Below are 25,890 nucleotides of genomic sequence, written 5' to 3'. Positions count from 1 at the left end.
CAAAAACAAACACATACTGTTGTGTAAAGGGATCATGATACAACCAAGACAATGCATATGTCCCTACCTTTCCTGTACTGGTATTTTAAATGAAATATAGAGTGTAAAGCAACACAGTCACTTGCTAACCCTCAAAGGGAAAAGGAAACCCATGAGAGAGCAGTAGTTAAATGGCAGATACAGCATATTTACCTTGTTCTTCTTGCTAGTGGGCGCAGGGGGCTTGATCAACTTTTGCAGGATTCTCAGACACATGAGAGTGATGTTCTCCACCACTACAGGCGTCTTAATGTTGACCGACATGAGGAACAGACTGAGGGCTATCAGAACAAAAAATACAATGCTGTTAGAGAAGTCGTTATCACTGTTATCACTGTTACACAAAACTGAAGAGGTAGTTCAAAGAGAAGACGCTTCAAAAGTTAATCAGACTAAGGTATAAGCAATTACCCATGAAACGCCCACAGACTCTAAAACAGATCTCAAATAATACACCGTCTTTTAAATAGATGGGGTAAGGAAATCAGGCTTACCACATCGCAAACGCAACTCCCAGCACCCTCCTTCTTTTGAAATGGAGTCTGTCAGCAGCAGCATTTCATATTGCAGATTACTAACCTGTTGAAAACACAAAGATACCTTCATGTTAAAATTTCTTCAAAAAATTATTAAAAAAAGTTAAACTGACAAAATAAGGAGCTTTGGAAAATGTAATTTTCTAACTAAATGAGATTTTCTTCAATGAAGAAAACATAGAACATGTAAGAGGACATACCAGGTCAGGATTGGCCCAGTGGCCTTTGAGGGCAGCTGACACCTTGGCAATAATAAGGTCATTCATCTGTTGGGTGGCCTCGGGATGATCTCTGAAGTCAGATAATATGGGAAGAAGCAAGAGACGGAATGATTTTAATCACGTCTGCAATACACGATATATAAGAACCAAAAAAATAGTTGCAAATAACCAATGTTCTCTGAGGGAAACAAGGTAGAACCCATCAGTATGGGGACTGCATCCTCTCAAGACCAACCTGAAAAACCTCTCTCAAAATGTCTGTCAAGGCCAATGAGACTGTCACAAGCAGGCCCACTTTCCCTTGCAGCTTCAAAAGTCCCTGCAAATTCTCTCCTCCTCAATCTAAACTGCACTTCACTGAGCTCAAAGGCAACGTGGGGCTGACTTGTTTCTCCATCAGGAACCCGTTCAATCAGTACTCTCTAGCCACTAAGTATAGAAATCTACACATTTTTACACAACTCTCTTACTTAACCATATGATGGGGAGGGACGTACCTGGTGAGGAGGCAGACCAACTGGCGCACCTCTTCTCTCATGGCAGCTGTGCCTCGCCGCAAGTTATACTCAAACAGTTCACGGATGAGACCCTGGAGGACCAGGATCTGCCGGAGGGCTGGGTTAGTGGCCAGTGCACGAAGTAGTGTGATACAGTGACCCGTGACAGCGGAGGCACAGCCATAGCACTTGTTTGAGGAGGTGTGGCCGCAGCCCAGCACAGAGAGGGCACGGTACTGACTGGCGGTGAAGGTGGGCTGGTGGCTGCTGCTGCGGGATGACTTGGTGGCAGCCTCTCTCTGCTGCAGATCATACTCCAGGAGCTCTTTACGAGACGCAAGCACTTTCTGTAAACAAAAACAGAGGCCAGATTTATAACTGAGCAGTAGGGGTGTAACGGTACATGTATTTGTATTGAACCGTTTCGGTCCGGGGTGCTCGGTTCGGAACGGAGGCGTACCGAACGAGTTTCCATACGGACATATTAAGTAGAGGACCGCATTTGTGGAGCGTGCTGCAGCCGCACATGCGCAGTTGCGCACACCGCGACACAATAAACAGCAGTAGTAGCGGACTTCAGGGCTAATGCCGCTAGCGTTGGCAACAAGCCAGAGTTGGAGGACCCTCCCGCGACATTAAGGTCTCCCGTTTGGGAACACTTCGGCAAAGCGGTTTGCCGACATTGTTCATGTGAGGTCAGGTATGTTTCTGGCAACACGTCAAACCTGTTGACGCATTTGAAACGGCACCACCCCCACGTGAACATCGCTACAACGGGGAGAAAGACGAGCGTAACGTTAGTGCAAACACAGCTCCCCACCGTATTTAAACAGCCTCTCCCTGCCCTGTTCAATTTTGCACATCAGATGGAGAAAAGATTTGTTTTTAAAAAAACAGTCTGAGCCTTATTCATGTTATTTAATCTGAGCAACAACTTGAAACTATTTAGTGTTGCAACTGTTCAATTTTGCACATCAGATGGAGAATTTTTTTTAAAGAAACAGTCTGTTATTTTTATTTATTTTTATTTTTTAAATAAATATTTTAAATACTTGTATTTATATTTTTGAGCAGCATTCTAGCTCCAGTGCATGTTCCTACTGTTAAAAGCACAAAAGTAATAAACAACTAGCACATTTATATTTTGCATTTTGTTTTCTTACTGTACCGAAAATGAACCGAACCGTGACCTCAAAACCGAGGTACGTACCGAACCGAGATTTTTGTGTACCGTTACACCCCTACTGAGCAGGCACAAAAACAAATGTGCTTAAACAGAAAATGTACTCCTTTTCCTCTCTAACCTGAATGATCTTAGAGAGTTCATCAAATGACGTCTTGCAGTCTCCGCTGTACTCTTGAGCCAGCTGCTGAATGTATCTGTTCACGTTAGCAGAGGACGTACCAAGTCCTGCGCCTGCTCCAGTGTCATCCTGAGGGCGGCACAGGAAAAGAAAGTAATGTGATGAGGTACAATTTTAGAAGTAACACAAAGAACAGTGCATTAGAAATAAAATGTATCACTTTACAAAAAAACAAAAGTCTGCAAAAATAATGTTACAATATTAACCTGAGGTCACCTTTGGACATAATATATTACTGTCTTTCAGATTACATTTGCTGAATTATTTTTGGCTGCTTAAAACTAAATAATATCCCAGGTGTGTGTATAATCTCTCAGTAGAAACTGTGCCTACATTTGTATGTATACGTTGCATACATTTCAGTTAATAGCAAATATGGTCAAAGAGGCCTCTTTCACATTATGCCTCAATGACTTGACTCAAAGAGAGTACTGTTGAGAACCCTCTTATGACTCACCTGTGGTTTCTCTGGTGCAGCCTCATTGACTTTAGACAAGAGGCTCTCTAACTGGGGCCGGTGGCCCATCAGCTGGTGGTAGACCCGGTCAGCTTTGTCCAGCAAGGTATTGATGTTGGTCACAGCCTGCAGGAAAATAATATATTAAAGATGAACAAATGCAAAGAGATAAATGGATGCAGATCTACTTTCTCAGCAAAAAACTTATGAGACAAAACTTATGATTTGCCATGCAAGCTAACTTTCTGAAATGACAACCCCCCCTTTTGACTCTTCACACAAGAATGGCTGCCTTACCTTTTTCCTGTCTTCCTCGTTCTCAATGGGATCCACAGCGCAGCATGGTTTAGCATATAGCATGAAGTCAAATCTGGCATATTTGCAGAAACCACAGGCATTGCACAGGAAGGGGTCTTTTTCATCGTAGTTGATAGACCTAACAAGTAAAAAATAAAATACAATCAATGTCTCCACTCATTTCCACACCTTCCCCAATATTTTCACACCTGTAGAGGAAACCTGCTGCTCACCTGCACTTGTGGCACTGATACACGTTCTCACCGCAATTGCCACACACCCCAGGGTTGGCTGGCACAGAGGCACTGCAGCGTGGACACTGCAGGGTCTCAGTGGAGGCCTGGTAGTTCTCGTAAAAATCGGAGAACTCGATCATCAGGTTGGATGCGACAATGGGTAAAGGAAGGTCGATCTTGACCTCTGTTTGTCCTGGGGTCAGTTGAACTTTCTTAGCTTTGTGCCAACGAGCCGGCCTAAAAAAAAAGACAGTTCAGTTGAAATCTTTTACCTTATACAGTCAGGTGAATGAGAGTGAAAAGTGGCCAATCTTTGTATTTGCTCAAAAACTAAATTTTTTAAAAATAATTATTGTAAACACTACACATAATAAGTGAAAAGGAAGGAATGAGAGAAAGACCAGCTGCTCTTTGTTGAAACATACTTGTTCTTCAGCTCCACAATAGCCTGGACAGTCCTGTTGTTGTAGTAGAGGTTGATGGTGCGGACCATTTTGGTGCGTTTGAGGTCACCAATCTTCACTGTGACTTTGCTGATGGTGTGACTGCCAATGAGCTTGACAACCTGCTGTGTGGTGGTGTAGCGGGTGTCCACTTTGATGGATGACAGTTTTATATTCTGGAGGACAAACAGGGGACACCCAAGATAATGTTTAAAACAATAATTGACTGTGTTTATGATATTAGTGTCTTATAAAGGGCGAATGTTCTGGTGACTTGTCCTTGTTCTGTTTACATATTATTAGTTTTACCATGATTTGCATTATAAATAACAGTACAATAGAGATATACCAAAAACAAACTGTAACCAATGCAAAAGCCATGGAAACGAGTGTAAAACCTGCACAGAAAATGTAAACCGCTAAATGTTGTGGCTCGAGATTGTGTCCATTTAATAAACTTGTGTTGTATGTACCGAGAAGGGAACTTCGGGATTGTTGCACACCAAGCAGGGGTCACTCTCCAAGAAAAATCCATCAAACTCCACCAGACCAGAGAGAGTGCTGCACGAGAAAACATCAGATCATTATAATTTCATGCAATACTTGAAAATTGGATTCTCCTTGAGACAAGATAGCATGTTTCTGTAGACCTACTTGTAGATGTTGGAGTTAGGGTGGTTTGTCAGGATATGATTCTGTGCCCTCAGGATTTCCACAGCTTTTTGAGAATACTCCTTCAGCTAGAACGGTAAAGAGAAACAATTACAACAATTAAATAGACGTTGCCACACCAACATTGCCAAAGCTATAATTATATTATGCTGATTGATAAAAGGGCTTAGGCATACAGGATAAGAACTCAGAGATACATTATGTATTGGCATTCCTGTGTTAAAATATCCTTATATTTTAAGCTGACCAAATTACATTAATGCCCAACCAAAAAATGTATGAACAAACCTTTTTCTCTGTCTGAGGGGTTTTGAGTGAGAAGTATCCAAGCAGGTCGACAAACTGGGCAGCTTTGCGGCCGTATGCCGGCAGCTCGGGCCAGATGGCCCAAGTCAGTTCCAGTAGCAGCTCCTGCTGAGATTTACTGGAGTTCCTACAGAGAGATTCATGTATCGAGATTATACTTTCAGCATTTAATAATTTATTCATGGCTTCAATAACTATGTTCAATCACGCTAGTCTAAAACTGGTTGAGGTAGTGGAAGTAGTCTACATTTAAAAAGGACCCTTCAAAGAGGCTGTCAAATGTAAACTAGACACACTATGTCTCAATGTGTTAGATATCTATAGTACCTGTAGATATGAAGTGCCAAGCAGTGGGCTTGCCAGCGCACAGCAGATGAGTTTGACTCTAGCAGGAAGCAGCGCAAGAACTGGATCAATGTCTCCTTGTCTGCGAACTTGTTGAGCTGGCTGACCAGAGCCATACACAGCTGATCCTCCTGGCTGCCGACTCCATCACCTATGGTTAGTCCCCAAAAACCCAACACTGTCAAGATGCTTGCACTTTATATTCATTTGTGATATCAACATTCAGTTTAGGTTTATTTACGATTTATCATCTAAACAAGGAGACCATAATTAAGGATGGCAAAGTTATATAATTGACTCACCCTCTTTGTCTTTCTCTTTGTCCTCTTTTTTGCTCTTTTTACTGGAGGACTTGCTCTGAGAGGATTGAGAAGCTCCTGCCTGTCCAGCACTACTGGAGCCGCCTCCTGACAATGATGAAGAGGAGGAGGTTGCCAGCACCTTACTGCCACAGAGGGCACAGGAGAGCAGTTGCAAAAGTACTGGGGAAACACCCTCATCCACTAGGAAGCTGACCTGGAGCAGGAAGTACAACACGGCTGGACAGAGAATGGATAGAAAAGAGACACAAATACTGTTAAAGCTACTGGCCTTGATGATTGTTTCCAATTATAACAGCTTACAACAACAACTTACAGTCATCCTTCATGCAGAACTTCTGCCAATTGATTGTCCTCTGGGTGGCAATTTCAGCACAAGCTTTCAGATGTTCCATCTGTACCAAGAGAAGAAAGTTACATCTAAGCACATGTAGTGACAAAAATCCCAATCCTCTGTATGTGTAGCCATTAGGACTGTTCATCGGTCACTCACCAGATTGATGAGTGTGTCATACTGTAGTGCTGAGCCAGATGTGGCAGTGACCACGCCAGCCCTGAGGAAGATCCCCTGTTCCTCCAGGAGCTTCTTGATGCTGCGCACATGGGAGTCAAGAGTGTGCAGATCGCGAAGCTGGCGATATTTTTCCTTTGAGCCACAGATGAACAACAGCAGCTTTCTGACCTGCCTCCTGACGAATGGTGTCTGTTGAATCATCAGATACTGAGGAGAAAAAGGGAGACAGAAGGAAGGGGTTATGTTATGGGAAGGGGTTACCTGTAGCAGTTTGATCGTAGTACCGTTGTACTTAAGGTATCCTTGCTGAACAGTTACTACTTTACTCAGATGAGGACTTAACACTTGTACTTAACACTTGTTTCTAATTTTTCCCTCTTACGTTATCGGCAAAGATATGTTGTGGTTTCTTTCTTTCGAAAAATGTACTTATTGTAAGTCGCTTTGGACAAAAGCGTCTGCTAAATGCCCTAAATGTAAATGTAATACACTCGATTCAAAAATACTTACTTCAGACAGATAGTAGAACCAGGAATGGTCAAAGACAGGAGGTGGCACACGTGGGTTGGTGTCAGCAATCTTTTTGATCTGATATGGCAGCCGGAGCACCATTTCAGTCAATAGCTGGGAGTAGGCTTCAAACACATCAGCAGCGTGTCCCTAATGGGGTGAGCAACACAATCAGCTCACATAAACATTCCTTGTACAAACATCCCGTTGCCAAGTTTTTCAAATAAAGATATGATACCTTGACATATTGGCGGAGGAAGAAAGGGCTCATGTCTGGAGGAGAGGCGGCTGTGTGTGGGCGGAGGAGCTGGCTGGCCGTTGCAGGCTCTTCTTCGCCCTGTTGGCTCTTCCAGAACTCAAGGAGCGACTTGAGCACGTGGAGACAGTAGTCAATGGCACCCAGGCTAAGCAAAGCAGTCGCTGTGGCGTTCGAAATGAGCGAGGATGACTGGAAGAGAGAAAGAGGGTGCACCTGCCATGTAGTACAATGTACACGCACCATAGTTTTGAGTTCTCATGAAGAAGTTGACAGCTGCCCATGAAGAAATTCAGTCACATAAACAATTATATGTGAGCAACGCAAGTACCTTCTACGGGTACCGTAAGGTGGCTTTGAAAAAACTATGATGTCTGACGTGTTGTTTTAACACACTTGTTGTCATGTCCCAATACACATTAAAATCATAGCCTTTAGTGAAATCTGTGAGAACTGCAATAAAAAAAAGATGAGGATGTACCTCTGAAGAGGATTTGGAGCCAGACTTGGTTCGAGACATGAAGACACTGAGGAGTCTCATGATGACCAGGTGAACTTCATTGATGGAGCTACGCTCATTCTTCTTGGAAACATCCTGCAGAAAAAAAATAACATGGATTAATTAAAACAACACAACATTACGCCAGATAAACCATTTATCACAAAGAGACTGCAGTTACCTTCTTGTGCATGCAAAGCTCAGCAATTAGCTGTGCTAGTAGGTCATCTAAGGCACCCTTATCCTTTTCATCCTCGCCATCCAGATCAGAGGTCAACATGAGGATAACCTGCATGTAAGGGATGGCTTGGACTCCACCTACGTTGTGGAGCTGAGAAAGGTGCTGAAGCAAGCGCTCCAGGAGCATAAGACGAACCATGTGTAGCCTGAAAAAAAAAAAGCAAAACAAACATGTAAAACATTTCTACTTCTACAGAGAAAACAATTGTGAGCTTAATCTGGCTTTTCTAATGATGACAAACTGCTCCCCAAGTGCAAATGTAAGGTATTCCCAAAGCTTAGCTCTTCCTGTGGTCATGGTATAGACCATGGGTGGTAGAGAGATAGAAAGTGGTCTTAACAGGCAGACGTTTGTTAGTAGATAGCTGTAGTGTTTGAGATTTAGACCTATTGCTTGTGTGAATGTCTCCTTCAGTCTCTCCTTCTCCCTCAGAGCCTTCGCCTTCCTGCTGGGCTGTGGTGGTGCTGATGGCTCCAGTGCTGGAGCTCACGCTGCCTGGACCCGCAGGGTGGCCCTCCACCGTTGTGTCCCCATATGCACTACTTCGTCCCGACACTGTTAACACATATGTATAAACAAATGCAACTCAGCAAACTGGAAAAATGGTTATATATATTAATGAACTGTTAGAGTATAAGAAGACTAGTATCTCCCAATTGGTTAAGTTCTGAAATCACCCACCGCTGTGCTCCCCTGCTACAGAGTCGATGGCAGAACCTCCACTCTCTGAGCCCACACTGCCGCCGTGCTCAGCTGGTGAGGTCCGCAGCGTGGAGCCATCAGTAGCAGCTGTACTACCCTCATCATCTGATGCTGGGGCTGAAATCATAGCAATAGCTGTAACAGTAAATACACCGCAGTCATCTGGCCAGGATACATGATTTTAGTTCATATTTGTGCATCAACAATGTATAAAGCATGCAGTACATTCAAAACACTTCAAAGAGTTGTTGTTTTTTTTCTGTGGGAACTATTTTGGGCATCAACATATAATTACAACCTGCTTGTAAGATTTTTGTCAACTTAAGATTCTTTTTTGATTTTGATTTTTGAATTTGCTCGCCACTGTGACCTTGCAGATATAAAAACGTAGCTTCCTTCTCATGAGATACTATTACAGAGGTGGTTTGGTTACCTGATGCTGTAGTGTCTGAAAGGGTGCCAGCATCCAGTGAAGAGGAGCTGGGGGCCTGGCCAGACAGGCCAAGGCTCTGAAGGCCAAGGGCACTGCTGCTACTGCCTAAAAAAAAAAAAGTATGTAAATGGCAGCATTCCATCATAAATATTGATATCCCAAGTGTATGCTTCACCGGATTTAGATTTGATCAACCATTTGAGGTAAAGAATGACCAAATACCAAAATAAGGGGGGGAAATTGCACTTTGTAAGTAGAAAATTCAGGTAACCGATGTTCATGACAATTCTTGTGTATTTATTAAGTTGCAGGAGTGTTTCAATAACTGCAAGTTTCACTTTTGTGACAACACAAATGTTGATTTATTAGTGGTATTATTTCCTACAATCTCTTTCAACTGCTGACCACTTCCCTGTCTTCCTTAATAACATTTTTAGGTTGAAACAACTCTGTTCTGAGAACGGTTCCATCACATATAGGGAGTGTCTAAATGTGGTGTGGCACTCCAGGCAGTCTTGGTTACCAAACAATGATTGCTTCACTCATTTTCTGCAACTTACCTTGCTGATCTTGCTGAAGGCTGAGAGCAATGGCCAGCTCTACCATAGTTTCATCATCTGCATCAGGAGGGATGTCCAGCATGGGGGGAAAACCTTCGGCTCCAGCAAGCAGAGCCTCCAGAGGAGATGGATTTCCATTGTTGACATTTTCTGATGTCTCCAGCACCATGGACTCCGACTGAAGATGCATAAAAACAAAAGGTGTTATTTATTTCTTTAATATGCATCATTTGTATTTGAAGTTTAAGTCAGATCACAATCAGTGAGATTATCAAATGGTCTGTATGGTGTGAAAACAATGTTATATGTGGAAATGGGAAACATTTCAATCATATTAGATATCTTTGTGACATTTGATTATTATTATATTATGATTGGATTGTTGTGAAATCAAGCTAAAAAAAGAAAAGAACTAAACCATGTTTATTATCTGGTTCATCGTTATTGACTAAAAGCAGGATAATTCACATCAGGTGTATTTTTTTATCTCTTATTTTTGTGTGAGGGGTGCAGAGGCTCTCGTCATGTTTCATTTCATACCAGGAATGATGTCACAATGTCAAATATATGCTCACCACCATTTCAAAGTCGCCATGGTCAACTTCATTCTGCTCCTGACTCTCCTGTCTACCTTCTTCTCCTCCAGTTAGCACTGATGACTGCATTTTGTCATCTGCATCATCGTCGTCATCATCATCCTTGTCTCCTGGTAAGGGAAACAACCAATACGAACTGAATCAACTTGTGTTCATTTGGGGCTCAGATGTTTCAATGATTTGTTTTACATACACAGAGCAGGCATAGAATGTGTATGCAGAAAACCTTTATTCCTAATGCCTTGTAATACCAAAGCTTTTACCAAGGGTTTTAATACCCTAGTGACAAAGTATATACATAGAAGCTTTGTAAGAAAAGACTGAAAGCTTACCCATAGGTGTGTTGGAGCGTGGGGGAGATGGAAGGGTCACATGTCGCCGTTTGTTTCTTGGTCGAAGCACTCTGATCAGAGCCTGCTTACACGCAAAGCTCACAGATGTGTCCTGAAATTGGATAACATCCAACAGTTACCTGATGACAGTCATGTCACAGATGACCATACTGTCTTTAACTGCATTATTCCATGTTACAGTTCCTATCCTAACTGTGAGATTAGGATTTTGTCAAATAATGCCCACATTCCTCAAAATCCTTGTTATAAATAGCCTCGTTTAGCCTTGCATGCACAGATGTATTAATACGAATGTAATTACAATGTTGCAATGGTCAAATGTTTTTTCTATGACTTTGGCAAATCCCATGAATATTTATCAATCATAGTGATTTTATTTCTCATTCTAATGGTTTCTTGAATGCCAATTGAATAAACATATTAAAAAAGTATTGCATACATACTGGTACATACACAAAATTGTATCTGCAGTTATCAATAGACCAATACTTACTGGGCACAGTAACATTTGCATGTAGATCTTGGAGGCTACATTGATGTAATCCAGTTCACACGTGCAGTACGCGTGAATGATGTCGACCAAGGCATTTACTGTTGCTTCCACATGAGTCAGGCCTTAGACAGAGAAGAAAAATAACATTAACCTACTGGGAGCCTTGTTTTAAGTTTACACTACTAAAATCATATTAGTACTTCTGAAGAGTATAAACTATCTGTAGATGTTCTACATAATATTTAAATGTGAGTGGAGAACTGGTCATGTGGTGATCTTGCTTTATCTACCCAAAGTTTGAACTTACCAGGCAAGCAAGCGGGAGCAAGAAAGGCGTTCTTTGGTTTTAGGGCATGTAGCTTCCAGAAGTTATTCATCAGCTGTGTGATGAAATTACTGCTTTCACCATCCACATGTTTTTGCCCATCGTCTGTCGGTTCTGCTTTGAGAAGAACATGAATGGGTTTTTATTTAAGACCTGATGTAATTAAGCGGATTCTATCCGGCAGAAGCAGTTATTCAGGACAATATTTGGATCTGTAAATTATTAAATCATTATTACAGAAAGTGAAATTGTCTGACCATATAAATAATTTATACAAATTGCAATTCCTTAGCCTTGGGCAACATGCGTCACCAGTAGAATAGCCTCTTACCAGAGTCATGGTGGAATGACTTTGTTTCTGTGAAATGCACCAAGTTGTTGGGTCTCATTATTGCAATGGAGCGAGCAGTGATGACGAGCCTCTGGAAGACATCAGGGTCGAGTTCCCTCCCCTCACGGCTGCAGCTGTTCAGACAGTGCACTGCATTACTCAGCAAGGACTGGTCCTGATTAAAGGGAGGCAGAAAAGTGTTGCATTAGTTCTTTGTAAGAGAGGTAGGGAGCACAACACTTAACAACTAAATGTACTTGAGTGCTTAGAATCCACTGGCTATTATTATTCTAAGGGTGAAGTTTCTGAAAAAACTGCTGTGCAATTTATATATTTAATGGATTAAACGTTTATGAACGATAAATGTGAAGAAACACGGACTGTTTTTCTGCACTGCTGGCTTCACACTGTTCCCTTAAAATGTTCAAACAAGCAATCTGGCTAACTTCCTTACTACAGGGTCGAAAGTTCAACACTTAATTCCACTGTGGTTTCTTGATGTATTCAAAAAAGATCAGGGTTCATAAACGTAAGCTACAAAACTTTGTGATGTGGTTCCCCAATTCCCCTGTCTTACTAATTGCCCCTTCCTTACTTAAAATCAAGTTTCACTAATTTGAATTGATAACATTTTTGTTGGGGGGGGGGGGGGGTGTTTTGGTCTAGTTGGGTTTTTTGTTTACCTTGTGGTTGTGGTAGGCAGTTCGACTGGTGTGCAGGCTGGCAAGAAGTCCCTTGGTCTGCTGCTGCACACCCGCAGGGGTCGGCATGGACAGGAGTAGCGTGGCCAACTCCAGTGCTGCAGTCTTATTCTTCTCCTACAGAGTTAAAGGCATGCAGTCAGCACTTTTTCAAGCATGGGATTACTTTTAAAAAGGCAACAAAAAAAAAAGATCATCTGTTTACCTTCTCACTGGAGGAACCTACTGCAAAGCAGCTTTCCAATGCTTCAAGGGAACTGACTACCAACCTGAAATTAAGAAAGAACATCAACACTGCTCTGATGCAGATTTTTCCTAAAATCAACCAATCAAACAGGAAAAAGCAAATCTCAGCCAGTCGCATTGTGTTGCATTCTCATCTAAATGCCAAAACAACACTGAATGCAAGAATTAATGGTTTCAGGAAAAAAAAATTATGTTGTTGTACAAGTGTGGAGATGGTGCATGGCATGTTCACAGTATCAGGCATGGACACACAAATTGGCACACATGCACAAAACCATACAAACAAGCAGAGAAAGGGCAGTTACTAACCGGTCCAAGGTTGATAAGGACTCAGTTTCACAACTTTTTATTGTATTTTTGGGAGCAAAAGAAAAAGAAACAAAAAAGTGTGAGGATCACAGAAAGAAACAAGTGAAATTAAATGATTCATTGAACAAAAGAGAAGCATGCAAGAAAAGATGACAAGATCACAACAGCCATGCACTAAATACAATCAAGAGAACCCAACATCAATTGTTAAGACTACATAGTTGGACTCATGGAGTGGGCGACATGTATAAAAACTATTTTCGATTTCTATATTTTTTTTAAATCACAACATCTATTATTTTGATACATCATTTTCTATAAAAAACAATTTAGAATCTATTATAAATCAAATAAGCACAGGCATGTTTTGTCTGTACTCATCATATTTATGCAAAAAATATAAAATCCAATATTATCAAAAACAATTCTGCTCATTCATTTGCCCAAAATCTGACTATATAGATAAAAGGTAGTTCATAATAAAGTGACAAACTAGGACATACAAGTCCAAGAAATAGTCACTATCTCATCCAATCATGGATGTAGTTAGCTGATCTACAGAGAAGTGTATATTCCAACAACTTAGTTTAACCTTATAAGACCTTAAGCAGAAAGCTCATACCTCTCCAGCACAGTGCCGCTAGTGGTGGTTGGGGTGGCTACGTCTCCATCAGAGGTGCCATTGCCCTGGTTGAGGTTGGGACTGCAGACATTGTTCACCGAGGCAGAAGAGAAGTCCTCTGGTGGATCCTCAGGCCAGCCAAACTGCTCCTTGGTTTTACCATAGATTTTGATCGAGTCAAGCATAGTGACTCCAGCTGGGTCAACAGATGCTCCGACTTTGAAGAGAACAGGAAGACAAAACTACATCAGAAGATGGTTTCTAAACAGTCTGCAGTATATTTTATGTCATCAAATTTAAAGGAAGAGGTACAGGTCCTGATTGAATTTCAGGAAAGGAATTTCAATGAGCTTCTGTAACAGCCAACTCTCTGAAGACACGAACAATTTCACTGTAAGTGTTTGAGGCTATTAGCGCTGAACTTTGTGAATTGGACTGCTTTTGCAATGATGCACATTTGAATAGAAAGGGGCCGATTTTGCAGCAAATGTATGCACGTTACCCAATATAAATATGTGCAAATAACACAGTAGCACCAAGACGCTTTTTGCTTGGCGGTGCAGTTACGGGTGCATTTCGCCGATTGCGGGTGAACATTCACAGTATGTGAAGATTTTAGTGTCACTTTTTTTGGTTAAATCCTGTAATTTCTTCTAAATTACTAAATTGGTTTCTGAAGTAAAAGTAATCAGCATTTATGGATAGAATTTAGGTTATCAGCAACAAGAATTTCCCACTCTCTCTCTTACTAAAGATGGACAGCTTCTTGTCTGCCTGCAGGGCCTCCTCTCTGGTGAAGGGGAAGTCAAACCAGCGGGCTCTCGTCAGGTTTATCTGCATGGTGCGGCCAAAGACCTCCACATAGGAAGGAGCCCTCTCAATGGCTTGCGTGCCCACTTGCACCCGCATGCCCGTCATCACCATTGAACTGTTGTTGTTAACCGCTTCCACAGTGAATCCCCCAGGCTAGGAGGAAACAAACAGAATGACAACAAAATGTAAAATTTGTATAATAGCACTTGTGTAATACAAACCCAGTGGCAATTCATTACATTAGAGACATAACGGCAGTCTTTTGCACCTTTTCTAAAACAGAATAATTAAAATGACCATACCTTTGTGTTGGCAACATACATCCCAGTAGAGTTGAGCCTGTGTTTGATCTGCTGTCCATTGTAGACCTGCAGCAAGTCATTACCACCAAACTCCACCTCTGTCAGCTGCTGGTTATGTTCAAAGAAGTCCACAGGGAAAGTCACCTGACTGGAGGTTCGGGTGGCTGAAAGTAAAATCCTTGCATTACAATTTTACATTTTTTTCCAGGCACGCAGCATGTGCTATGTAAGTCCCTCACTTTTCTGTTTTTGATCGAATCCTTATGTCTAATGTGTACACATAATTATCCTGAGACTGATTAAATGCATTGACAGATTTTTTTTAAAGAAAATTGATAATAAACAGAACCTCCACGTAAACTTGTGGAACTACAGAACTGAAGCCAAAACGCCAGGCATTCTTGAGAAGAGACTAAAATAATCTTGTGCTGAGGTTGTGGGTTAGGGTTACCATTGAAATGGTCAGCAGTGTTTAATGAGGCATTTTAGCAAATAGCCAATTAATAACCAGCTCTAGGTGTGGTTATCATTTACAATAATTTTATGATGTATGTTGTGATCCAGTTACTTAAATATCTAGTGATTACAAAATAATTGCACTTCACTCACTAGTAGCAGCAGCTTTGCGCTTGCGTACTGGCTTCATGATACTGATGCCACAGCTGGGCTGCAGGGAGGGCTGGAGCCAGTAAGAGGTGTTGTCCACATTGGCCATGTAGATTCGCAGGCTTCCATCCTCACAGAGAAGAATCATGGTTGTACGCTGTTGCTCATTGCTGGCAGTATGTCGGATTGCAACCATATCTTGAATCTGGGGAAAAGAGAATATTATTTAAAAATGAAAATGATTTGGCCTTTTTGCCTTTATTCAGAGAGGACAGTTGAAACAGTCTATAGGTCACCATTTCTGATAGCAAATGGTCTATTTACTACGTTCTAACCTGTTAGTGACTCTTCCACGTCAGTAAGTGGCCCTTACCTTAGCTTTGGCTGGCAATGTTTTTATCTCTTGGATGAGGAAGGTGTCTGGCTTGACCATGATGACAAGCGGTATGCCTGTTGTCTGCTGCACACAGCACACCAGGCCTGGGTGGTTCATGACCTCAGACCACTGGCACAAAGCAGGCGATATCTTACTGCTGCTGCCATTAGAGCTAAGGAAAGCAGGGGGCAAGAGAAAGATGGAGACATAGTTAGCTTGTGCAGGTACCCATTACATTTCCCAGTGCAGTGGCGGGTGCACGTTAAGAGAACGTATATAGTGTGGAAGAAGTGTTACCCTTTGACGTTGATGGGGAAGAGCCTCTGCACTTCGGTAGTGCTGCGGCTCACTGTCGCAGCAAAGGACTTTCCCTGGCTGTAGCTGAAGAAAAGCATCTGGAGCACATGGGAGTAATAGACGGACACACCACCGCCAGCTACCTGCCCATTACTGTCCTGGAGTCACAAATAAATCATTTACCTCAATATTGCTTTTCTGCCATTCATTTTCAAGAAATCTCAGACACTGATTTGAACTATTGTGTAAACATGTAATCAATCAAATATTCCAATGACAGCAGGAATCTACTGTTGGGCTTGCGATAGTATAAACCCTTTTAACAAACAATATTTTTTGCTCTTGACATAACATTTTGTACATTATCCAATCTGTGAGAAGTATATGTCCCGCTTACCTTCAAGTCTTCATGGTTTATCTCCAATACATTGGTGACATAGAAGGGGCCATGCTGGGCACTGCTGGATTCGTCCATGAGCTGGGTGTACATGTAACCTGCTGAAGACATGATGACGATAATGTTCTTCCCCTCTTCATTGAACAGGAAGGTGGCATCTCGGATCTTGGAACTTGGTAGCAGGAAGTAGTACATGGGACTCAGGGCATCGACTGATAAGTCATAAATCTGTTTGGCAATGGGAACAAATAGAAAAGGCAAGCAATGAGTATCCTCACAAATCAATGGATAATTTCAATCAGATCACCAATAATAGGTCTTTTATCATATTCTGATTTAAGGTACCTACAAAAGTCTACATACCTTGACAAAGTCAGCAGTGATGATGGCAAGCTCAGTCTGCGAGCCTGGTAACCAAATCGCTTTGATGATGAAGTTCCCTGTTGCCAGTTGTGGGTGCAACACCAGATGGTCTGACACAGAGCCCGTGCTGCTGAAAGTCAATACATGGCAGTCCTTGGAAAAAAATGAAAGAAAAAAACAACAAAACAGAACAGTCAAATGCCAAATTCACATATCACAGCAATTCATATAAAAAAGCACTTCTGGAGATACTTGGCGATAATAGTATGACCAGTTTCTCTGAATTCTATCATTATTGTAATCTAGGGTAACTTAGTTGTCTTCTCTCACAAGCAAAATAACTACATTGCTGTTTCTAGAATTGTACATATATTATGTTGATTTGCACACATACGATTAGACAACATAAAACAATCTTAAATTAAAAAGAAGCTGGCTTTCTGACCTTGAGGCCGCACACAGCCAGGTAATCTTCATTACAAGGGTTGCCTGTGAGACTGAGGACAGTGAAAGGGACTGGAGCAGAGGCCAGACGGGTCAGTGTCAGCTTCCTCTTGCTCGAGTCAGCCTGTTTCAGGAGAGTGGACAGCTGCAGAACGGTTATCTGTGAGGAAGGAGATACACAGGAAATGGGTCATTGGATATTCTCACGGTGTGATGACTGATTTATGCAATTAGAACAAAAGCAATAAACATAATATGGGAAAAACAATGGAAATACGCATTAAAAGGGTGTAGAAATAAACTATATTTAAATCTATCGATTGACAATAATATACTGACAGCAACTTTGGTTTTACTGTATGGAATGATAGAATGATTTGAATTTAAAATGTATTTGCAACCATGTAGCATTACCAAAAGTACAGCTTTGTTTGGTTTTGGTGCTCCATTTTAGAGGTAATTTAACTCTGATATATCAAAAAACCCACAGAAATAAATTAAACTGTGGATTTCAAATCAAGATCTAAATAAAATTGTCCACTCAAGATTGTTTTGTTATTATTGTACTGGATTCAGCTTACTGGCTTGTGAAGCTTACCTTTCCCTTTTCATGGCTGACTGCAAGGTGCTGGCGACGGCCATGTGGTGATGACAGGACACACATGGCAACACGACGCAAAACATGTGCACTAATGAGTTGGCGTATAGTTTGTCCTTGGTCGCCACTGTAGTTCATCCTCACATTCTCAAAAGCCCCTTCCTGAGAGCCAAGTGTGGGCACCTGAGGAAAAGCACAGCATTTTACATAAAATACAATGATTTAAGGAATGGGAAAGTGAAGGTCTAATGACTTGTGTTTTGTCTAATCACTCCAAATAACAGATCTTCATACCATTAACTGGTCAGTCATCTCCACGGCTTTGTCCTGAGTATGCAGTTCGTTGAGTGCTTGCTGAGCCCGGCTGCTGCTTCCCACTGCTGATGCCTGCTGGAAGTTGGTCTGGATGGCTTCCATGAGAAACATGAGCATCTCGAGTATGACTGCTGCAGTGGACGATCCCATCTGTTGTGTAGAAAGTAAGCCAAAAGCTTGAAACAGAAAACAAATCCGAAATGCCTCTCTGTGCAATAATGTGAAGTTATTCGAGTCTCTCACCACTTGTGTTACCAACTCTTCCTGGCAGCCCTCAATGCTCTTGCAGACACTGCTCTTCTTAGGTCTGTCTTCATCACCAGGTTTGCCATCACAGATGGTGACCTTGCCCTTGTCAGAAGGTGAAGCATTCTGGTGGCGTATAGCACTGTCGGGCATACGGAGCTCACTCTGGAACGCAGAAGACTCTTTCAGGGTGGAGCCCATGCCGCTGCTGGGGCTGCGTTTGACCAAGGCCTGTAGATGATAGAACACAAGAAGAGCAGTGAGAATAGCAACATTGTTGATATGTGCATGCACATACAACTGGGAGCACATACATGTTCTGTTTAACTTCTCTAAAATTAGGATAAATTGCTATGTTGTAATGTTTCTAGCTCCTTCACATTGTGGAGTATATAGTTAGTCAAAAGGAAGGTCAGAGATAGAGCTGGTTCACCAAACTGCCTCCACAAAAAATAAAAATCATGACAAGACTGCTGATATCATGAATGATTATTAATCATTGATATTTGGAATTTGCTGCATGCCAATAGCATATACTGTCACTTTGTTAACTCCATGAACAAATCAATTATGAGCCATTGCAATAACAAGATACAGAAGAATTACAAACAGCAAACATGAACAAATAAAAATACCTATTATACATCTTATCAAACTAACAATAAACTGAAGGTAAAATGTAGTTGATGGTTTGTTCATCATCACATGCAAATTCAAAAGTCCATTATTTAAGATTAACTAGGAAAAAAAAAAGCTGGCCTTTTCAATAAATAAAATGTAGACAGACTTTCATAGGATTTCTCATTTTCAGGCCAGATGTGTGAGCTAGCTATAACCCTGACCAAATGAAATGACTGGATGGAAGTCAATGGGGGAATGACTTGCAAGCCAAAGTTACCGCTGTTGTTCTCTTTCCATGATGACCTGAGGTATTCGGTCTCACCTGGCAGCTGCCATCCTCTTTGGCACCGCAGTCACAGAAGAAAGAGCCATATTTGGCATAGGAGATCTCATGGTCTTTGTGACAGACCTTGGCGCACACTGTGCACACACCTACCCCATCCACCATCTTACAGGTGTGACAGTGGTACCTGTGGAATGAAAGGGAACGGGACAAGTCTGTTTATATCACACAAACAATTTAGTGATGAGAGTAGTGCTGGGCGGTATACCGGTTCATACCGAATACCGGTGGTTTTTTTGTTTATGATATGCATTTTTCATATACCCCAATACCGGTGAGTGTGTAGCGTATGAACGTCGGGAACGCAGAGCGGCGGAACGTCGCGCCGCCGGACATTGTTTGAGAGGGGGCTGTTTAGCAGCTGCACCAAACAAGCAGCATGCGAGAGCACAGCCTGTGTTGAGCGTAAGATGCGGTGAAAAAATAGATAAACACGGCGAAAGTTTCTTGAAACTTTCGCCGTGTTTATCCATTTCTTTTTTTCGCCGAAACTTTCGCCGAAAGTTCCGAACGAGCAAGCAATGAAACAGAAGAACTTGTGCCGAAAAGAGGAGCCGTGTCTGTTGTTTGGAAATTCTTCGGCTTTGAAAAATCGACGTCGAACAAACAACAATATTCTGCAAATGCCGTCGGGCTAAAGTTGTAGCCGCTGTTCGCACTGCGGGAGAAGAGACGAGTCAAATGTCACTCAAAGACGCGTTTGCTAGGGGGACTGCCTACGACAAGAAAAGCAAACTGTGGAACTATTTATTTTTTTTATTTATTTGTTTCAATATTATTTATGGATGTTGCCTTAATTGATGTCCAGTGGATAAAGAAGTCTTCATATTGCAGTTACAGGAGACGTATTGTTTACATTGTGTAGCCAGTTGGTTTACAAAAGATGTTTTTTCAAGTTGCAAAACAATAAAGGGTTCTGTATTTTGACTGCAACAGTCATGCATTCTGATTCCTTCACATCATTAATGCTAGTGTGGACATTAATGTTTTTCTACAATATTCATTCCTTATGACATTAAAATATGTCAGTCCAAGCCAATTTACTGCAGTAATTATTCTCTAAATTATTAGAAAATTAGGTTAACACCCAGTCGTGCTTGAAAAAAAAAATACCGTCAAATACCGTGAAACCGATATCATTTTGAAAAATACCGTGATATACATTTTTGGTCATACCGCCCAGCACTAGATGAGAGAATGTCACTTTCATACCTATATTTTCCATTATGGATAAGTAAGTTTGGCAAGTAATACATCTCTTGCCCAAAAGGCTGAAATAGTTAGTTCCTAAAGGGTTCATGTGGGACTGATCTATTTTCAGGGGCAACAGGCTGGTAGCTTGAAACAGAACATCTGCTAAAAAAATAAAACTTAAATCGATCATGGTTACAAGAAAGAAACAACTCCTGGTCTCACTCAACAATAAAACAAATCAAATGAACAATAAACTTTTCTTTACCAGTGCTGGTTCATGAACTCCTTCTGAGTAATGGTGAAGGTGCAGAGTTTGTTGCAAAGGGAGTCTTCATCCTGTCAATAAATAACATACAAGTTAAGATACATTGTTCTATTGAGCCCTAGCAGAATTTCTGACATCTTAATTAAGAAAATATTCCACACTGCACTGCCTGCCACTGCCTGGAAATGTATGTCATGGTATGTTATCTTTATAATTTTTGTTTGCATGTACAGTGCCATGATTTAGATTCGGAGACACACTATGCACCTGAACCAGAGGGATTTTCCTTATAAGTCAACCTGCAGTGGAAGAATTACTATTAAAACCATTTTTATGGCAAGTGGTTTGCATCAGATTTAAAGTATAATGTTGTTTTTCAATATTTTTTATTCCTAAGATTGGTTAGAATGCATATTTGTAAAATAATTTGGCATCGAGAGGAGCCAGTTGAGGTGGCTCGGGCATCTGTATCGGATGCCCCCTGGACGCCTCCCTCGGGAGGTGTTCCAGGCATGCCCTACCGGGAGGAGACCCCGAGGAAGACCCAGGACACGCTGGAGTGACTATGTCACCCGGCTGGCCTGGGAACGCCTTGGGGTCCTCCCGGAGGAGCTGGGGGAAGTGTCCGGGGAGAGGGAAGTCTGGGCGTCCCTGCTCAGGCAGCTGCCCCCCCGACCCGGTCCCGGATAAAGCGGAAGAAAATGGATGGATGGATGGAATTTGGCTTTTCAATTTGGTTAAAACAATTAAAGAAATTACACTGTATTATACACAATGTAAACTGCAGTAGTTTTCACAACAATTCCATATAATTTTATATTCAGGTCTGTATGCTACAAATTTAGAAAATATGACCCCATTTTAAAAGAGAAACAACAGAAATCAAGGGAAGAGATCTCACAGAGTCCTCAGCTTGGGAATCATCCTCCTCTACTGCAAGTTCCTCCACCCAGTCCGAGTCCACTTCCATGGCCTTCTCTTCTCCCTCCATCAGCAGTGCAGAGGTGCCTTGACCACTGCTTTGCCGCAAGGCATTCATCACATCAGCCAGATAGGAGATGATGTGGCAGGAGCATTCTAGCATGCTAGCGTGCTGAAATCAGGGAACATCAATTATTTAATGTTAATGGCAAAAAAAATGCTTATAACTGCCTTAGTAAATGCAAAATGGTAGAGAGTGTTAAAATTAAATTACACCTGGATGAAGTCAAAATAAAGGACTTCTATAAATGTGTGAAATATATTAAGAAATAGGAAAACATACCTTTCCCTGGGACAAGTTTGTGCTCACTTTTTCCACGACATTTTTCTGTGTCAAATACTTTTTGCTGCAGAAAGAAATGGAGTCATTTTAAAATGAATGTGAGAGTCTGTTTACCAAGTAATTTTGTAGGTGACATTAGCCCTTGCACTGAAATAATCATGCAGTTACCTGATGTAAATTATATTTGGCTACAGCATGTCTGTGAAACGTATTTCTTACCATCTGGTCAGCCAGTCAATAGCAGCCCTGTGCAGTTGCAGGTGACCGGCCCCCTGCCCAGCACTGGCAAGTGTGGCCATGATGACCATCAGCTCAGGAAAGCCTGTTCCATCTCCATTGGCCAGCATGTCTGTTGCCATGGGAATGAGTGTACTGAGGAGAACAGTGCACACTCCTTCGCCCACCTGGCTGTTGTCGCGCACAATATGAGTGGTGAGCACCTGCAGCAGCTGGCGGTTTTCTTGTACTATTTCCAGCTGCTCTGAGTCCTTTGGTGGGGTGGCTGTCATGCGTGTTAGCCAGGACTGCAGACGAGGGGGCTCCACACAGGCCAGCTGGGCAAGAGAGCCACACAGACACAACAGGCTGGGGTTTGGGCTCTTCTCCGCTGGGAACAAGAGCAACATGAGGATTATTGACATATCAGATGCATCTTCAGCTTTAAACACTTCTTTTATTTTTTATAAGGCATCAGTATGCTTAAAAAAAGTGTTTGTTGGATCATCGAAAAGTGTCTCATTTAATGCAAACCTCAGCCTTTTGATAGCTCTACTTGATTGAAATGAACGGTAGACTTACCGAGCTGGAAAAGCTTGGTGAAGAATTTCAGCACCCTGTTGCAGAACTTGGCTGATAGATTTTCGTTGGCTGTCGCCATCATAATCTGGACAAGCTCACCGCTAGAAATCAGAACAAAATAAGTGAGGTAGCAGTACAAATGTGTAATAATGCAGCCATACTTTCAGATGAGCAGATACCTGAATGAAAAGAACTCTTCCATGGCCTTGCGGACTTGACTGCTCTCAAGCTGTCTTTCAAGGTACTGAAGGCATTCCTCAAGCACAGACTCATCTAAACCACTAAAAAGAATGAAACAGCCGTTTCACACGACACATTTTGACGTTAATATCAAATATATCTGAATATAAGTTTAATTAATAATCATGTCACACATGGTGTACCTGTTGGGGTCGGAGTGATTGGCAATGATGTTGTAACAACCGGTCACCAAGCGCTCGTAAATGCGAGCTAGGAAAGCATCTGACTCTGATGGGCCAAGGATGCGCTCAAGCGAGGTGCTGCTGATCTCTGCCACACTCTCTGTGCTGCTCTCCAGGAGTAGGGGCAGCAAAGTGCGCACAACCTGTGAAGGATTCAGCTCCTCTGTGCTACAGAGACAAAAACACAGCAATATTAAATCTGGTTTACAGGATTTTCATGAATACCATTTACTTATCACATACTTTATGCTATAGGATTTGAGATAGGACTGGACAAGCACTTACACAATGAGGTCGCCAGTGAGGCGAACCAAAGAGAGAAGAATGTGTTTGAGAGAGGAGGCCAGAGGCAAGGACTGACAACTCAATGTACCCAGGTGAGCTACTTGGATGGCACTGATGTAGCTCTCTGATGGAATGGTATCATTGGCAAATGCATTTCGCTGTGAATGAAAAAACACAAGACTATCCGTCACATAATTGCAGGTACAATTATTGTATTTTAATGGCATGCTGAGTTGTGCCCGGCAATATACCAATACACCAATTAAATCAGATATAGATAGGACAGTACAAAACACACAATGATTAAAATTGGAATTCAATAATTAATAACAAAAAAATAAATAAAAATAAACAATTACCTTAAAATAAATAAAATAAAAATAACGCTGAAAGGATAGTACCAGCTTACTGGTATAATTGTAAAAAAAATCGTAGTGGTCAGGAGATTTCCTAGTCTACTTATAAAGTGCTTAGAAAGAGGGAGTCAAAATGAACCATAAGCAACAACTTAACTCACGTACCCATGAGCCAATGTTCGGGAATTCATTGGTGTGGATATTGTTCCAAGTTTCACATATTGTCTGTACAGCTGATGGTAGGTTCTGCATAATACTATGACCTGTGAAGTTTCATTAAAAAAATGTGAGCATTCAGAAAAGTTTTTAAAGTGAATGTGCCAGTGCAGTTTTTCGTTCACATACCCAGCAAGTTGGCCTTGCAGCGAGTGGAGCCAATGGACAGAACTGCAGCATAACCTTGGAGCTTGGCATCTGTAAGCTTGTTCTCCCCTTCCTCTGGGATGTTCATTAGGAGGTAAGACCTAGTCATGGCAAGTTTAGTTTAATCATTAATTTAGGATAAACAGATGAGTGATTACAGATTGAGCCTTGTTGTTCTTAGGTTTACAGCAGGTTTACAGGTAAACACCAACAGCAAAAGCAAAGTAAAAGTAAACCCTGCAGTTAATTCAGTCACATCCTTAGATGTAGGCTTGCTAGTCCTAATGCATGACCTAGGGGAGCATACCTAACATTCAGTGTTAAGCAAAGTGCAGAATGTAGTGATCCCTTTCTCACCTTGTGAATGCTGTGTAAACATCAGTGAGTTGTAGTGTGGCAGGCAGTAGGTTCTTTGTGACCTCAGATGACTTGTGGCCATCTGCTTCGATGGCAACCTTAGACAAATGCTCATCAAGGGAAACCTGCACTTTAGAGATGACTGCATCCAGTGTATAGATAGCTTGTAGAGAGGGTAACTGATCAAATGGAAGGATGGCATTTGGGTCTACACTGGAGAAGGTGGAAATCTGCAACAGAATCAAGTCGTCAAAGAGTGAAAGTTGTGCTTAAAACTTAGTTTGGACAATGTGACGGTAAACTTTCTTGAATAAACTGAAATGTACTATAATATTAAAGCCCCCGGTTATAATCATTACCTGTCTGGCAATGTACTCCTCTGCTAGCTCCACATCGTATTTAACAGTGCTGCATTTAGCAGCAGTCATCTCAACGAGAGAGGCTGCTTGGTCTGCTTTCATCCCCTGCTTCACCAAGTGTTCCTGTCAGTAATGACATGAGAATAGTGATATATCAACATGAACTGAAAATGTAATATTTTAAGCCATTCATTTGTTTTTTGGCAGCTATCATTCGAATTAGCATTCTTTAGGACATTCAGGTGTCAACAGACCTTGATCCAATTCACATAGGTAGACACCCGGAGACGTGAGGACCATCGCAGTGTGTGCAGGATGTCACTCTCACTGGGATCGCTGCAGCCAGACTTCAGCTGCTCCATGTAGGCTTTTGAGGGTGGTAACACACCCAGGATCCTCCACAGTATCAGGAAGTAGTACTGAAGGGAGCATGCCTCCTGTGCAGGGTGGTAAACAGACATGCACTGTTTTCACATCCACATTAAAAGGCTTTTGAAATCTAACAACTGGAATACTTTTATTTGAAGCACATTATGGATCTTTGTCATGGAAGTAAGCAACTGCACACATGCAAATATTATTGGTGAATGACAAATAAAAAGGGTGGAGCCACAAAAGTCTGCAACAAAGCACTGCAACAAGTTCTTGCTGTAGTTTGAGCAATACTTTGATGCCACCTGCATCATGGACTTGGTTACCCTATTCAAGGTTTGGTGCACATGTGGTGCGTTCTTACCATAGGAGTGATTGGCTTGTTCTCCTGTCTTCTTGCTGTATCAAACTGAGAGCCTGCAACCAGGAGTGAGATGAGCCACGCATACAGCTCATCATATTTAACTGCTCCATTGAACAGCTTTGGAAAGACCTACCCGGAAAAGAAGAAGTTGTGTTTGAATACAATGAGAAGTTTATTTTCTCCTTTACCTATTTGTTCATCCATTAGCAGTCAAAGTCTCACCTTGCTGTCCAGTCTGCTGATATCATCTTCAGATGCCTCAGGGGAAAGGACGCAGTAGAATTTGGGCTGAACGTTTGAATCTAAGAAAGGTTGAAATGCATGAAAACAGGGAAAGCTAATTTTC

At 41.7% G+C, this 25,890-nt stretch overlaps 1 protein-coding gene across 16 annotated transcripts in view; it reads right to left on the bottom strand.

Moving 5' to 3' along the window:
• ubr4 (ubiquitin protein ligase E3 component n-recognin 4) overlaps positions 1-25,890 on the bottom strand; it is a 48,223-nt gene that overhangs the window by 9,498 nt on the left and 12,835 nt on the right. For 2 of the 16 annotated variants that reach the window (XM_084016426.1, XM_084016435.1), the window contains exons 21-80: positions 25,767-25,846; positions 25,545-25,673; positions 25,063-25,245; positions 24,809-24,931; positions 24,450-24,679; positions 24,075-24,193; positions 23,895-23,992; positions 23,374-23,531; positions 23,050-23,256; positions 22,846-22,947; positions 22,667-22,767; positions 22,088-22,475; positions 21,869-21,932; positions 21,506-21,697; positions 20,605-20,675; positions 19,080-19,272; positions 18,179-18,412; positions 17,915-18,085; positions 17,621-17,803; positions 17,024-17,182; positions 16,579-16,731; positions 16,216-16,443; positions 15,819-15,976; positions 15,519-15,693; positions 15,149-15,350; positions 14,540-14,703; positions 14,174-14,390; positions 13,425-13,641; positions 12,803-12,835; positions 12,453-12,516; positions 12,230-12,364; positions 11,547-11,721; positions 11,198-11,332; positions 10,891-11,012; positions 10,377-10,488; positions 10,024-10,154; positions 9,449-9,626; positions 8,889-8,993; positions 8,435-8,572; positions 8,140-8,308; positions 7,694-7,898; positions 7,495-7,608; positions 6,996-7,229; positions 6,758-6,907; positions 6,227-6,454; positions 6,050-6,128; positions 5,716-5,952; positions 5,396-5,564; positions 5,051-5,195; positions 4,745-4,830; positions 4,564-4,651; positions 4,073-4,266; positions 3,645-3,884; positions 3,412-3,550; positions 3,115-3,240; positions 2,598-2,726; positions 1,294-1,640; positions 776-866; positions 534-618; positions 193-320 (exon numbers count right to left, since the gene is read on the bottom strand). In XM_084016426.1, coding sequence (XP_083872552.1) covers positions 193-320; positions 534-618; positions 776-866; positions 1,294-1,640; positions 2,598-2,726; positions 3,115-3,240; positions 3,412-3,550; positions 3,645-3,884; positions 4,073-4,266; positions 4,564-4,651; positions 4,745-4,830; positions 5,051-5,195; positions 5,396-5,564; positions 5,716-5,952; positions 6,050-6,128; positions 6,227-6,454; positions 6,758-6,907; positions 6,996-7,229; positions 7,495-7,608; positions 7,694-7,898; positions 8,140-8,308; positions 8,435-8,572; positions 8,889-8,993; positions 9,449-9,626; positions 10,024-10,154; positions 10,377-10,488; positions 10,891-11,012; positions 11,198-11,332; positions 11,547-11,721; positions 12,230-12,364; positions 12,453-12,516; positions 12,803-12,835; positions 13,425-13,641; positions 14,174-14,390; positions 14,540-14,703; positions 15,149-15,350; positions 15,519-15,693; positions 15,819-15,976; positions 16,216-16,443; positions 16,579-16,731; positions 17,024-17,182; positions 17,621-17,803; positions 17,915-18,085; positions 18,179-18,412; positions 19,080-19,272; positions 20,605-20,675; positions 21,506-21,697; positions 21,869-21,932; positions 22,088-22,475; positions 22,667-22,767; positions 22,846-22,947; positions 23,050-23,256; positions 23,374-23,531; positions 23,895-23,992; positions 24,075-24,193; positions 24,450-24,679; positions 24,809-24,931; positions 25,063-25,245; positions 25,545-25,673; positions 25,767-25,846 — 9,410 coding nt within the window. The remainder of the gene's footprint in view (positions 1-192; positions 321-533; positions 619-775; positions 867-1,293; positions 1,641-2,597; positions 2,727-3,114; positions 3,241-3,411; positions 3,551-3,644; positions 3,885-4,072; positions 4,267-4,563; positions 4,652-4,744; positions 4,831-5,050; positions 5,196-5,395; positions 5,565-5,715; positions 5,953-6,049; positions 6,129-6,226; positions 6,455-6,757; positions 6,908-6,995; positions 7,230-7,494; positions 7,609-7,693; positions 7,899-8,139; positions 8,309-8,434; positions 8,573-8,888; positions 8,994-9,448; positions 9,627-10,023; positions 10,155-10,376; positions 10,489-10,890; positions 11,013-11,197; positions 11,333-11,546; positions 11,722-12,229; positions 12,365-12,452; positions 12,517-12,802; positions 12,836-13,424; positions 13,642-14,173; positions 14,391-14,539; positions 14,704-15,148; positions 15,351-15,518; positions 15,694-15,818; positions 15,977-16,215; positions 16,444-16,578; positions 16,732-17,023; positions 17,183-17,620; positions 17,804-17,914; positions 18,086-18,178; positions 18,413-19,079; positions 19,273-20,604; positions 20,676-21,505; positions 21,698-21,868; positions 21,933-22,087; positions 22,476-22,666; positions 22,768-22,845; positions 22,948-23,049; positions 23,257-23,373; positions 23,532-23,894; positions 23,993-24,074; positions 24,194-24,449; positions 24,680-24,808; positions 24,932-25,062; positions 25,246-25,544; positions 25,674-25,766; positions 25,847-25,890) is intronic. The other 14 variants (XM_084016434.1, XM_084016431.1, XM_084016437.1 and 11 more) reach the window with 9 other exon arrangements.

This window comes from Eutrigla gurnardus, assembly GCF_963514095.1.
Source record: "Eutrigla gurnardus genome assembly, chromosome: 8".
Lineage (NCBI taxonomy): Eukaryota > Metazoa > Chordata > Actinopteri > Perciformes > Triglidae > Eutrigla > Eutrigla gurnardus.
Note: the sequence above shows the minus strand (reverse complement) of the source record. Positions and strands in the feature narration are given on the sequence as shown.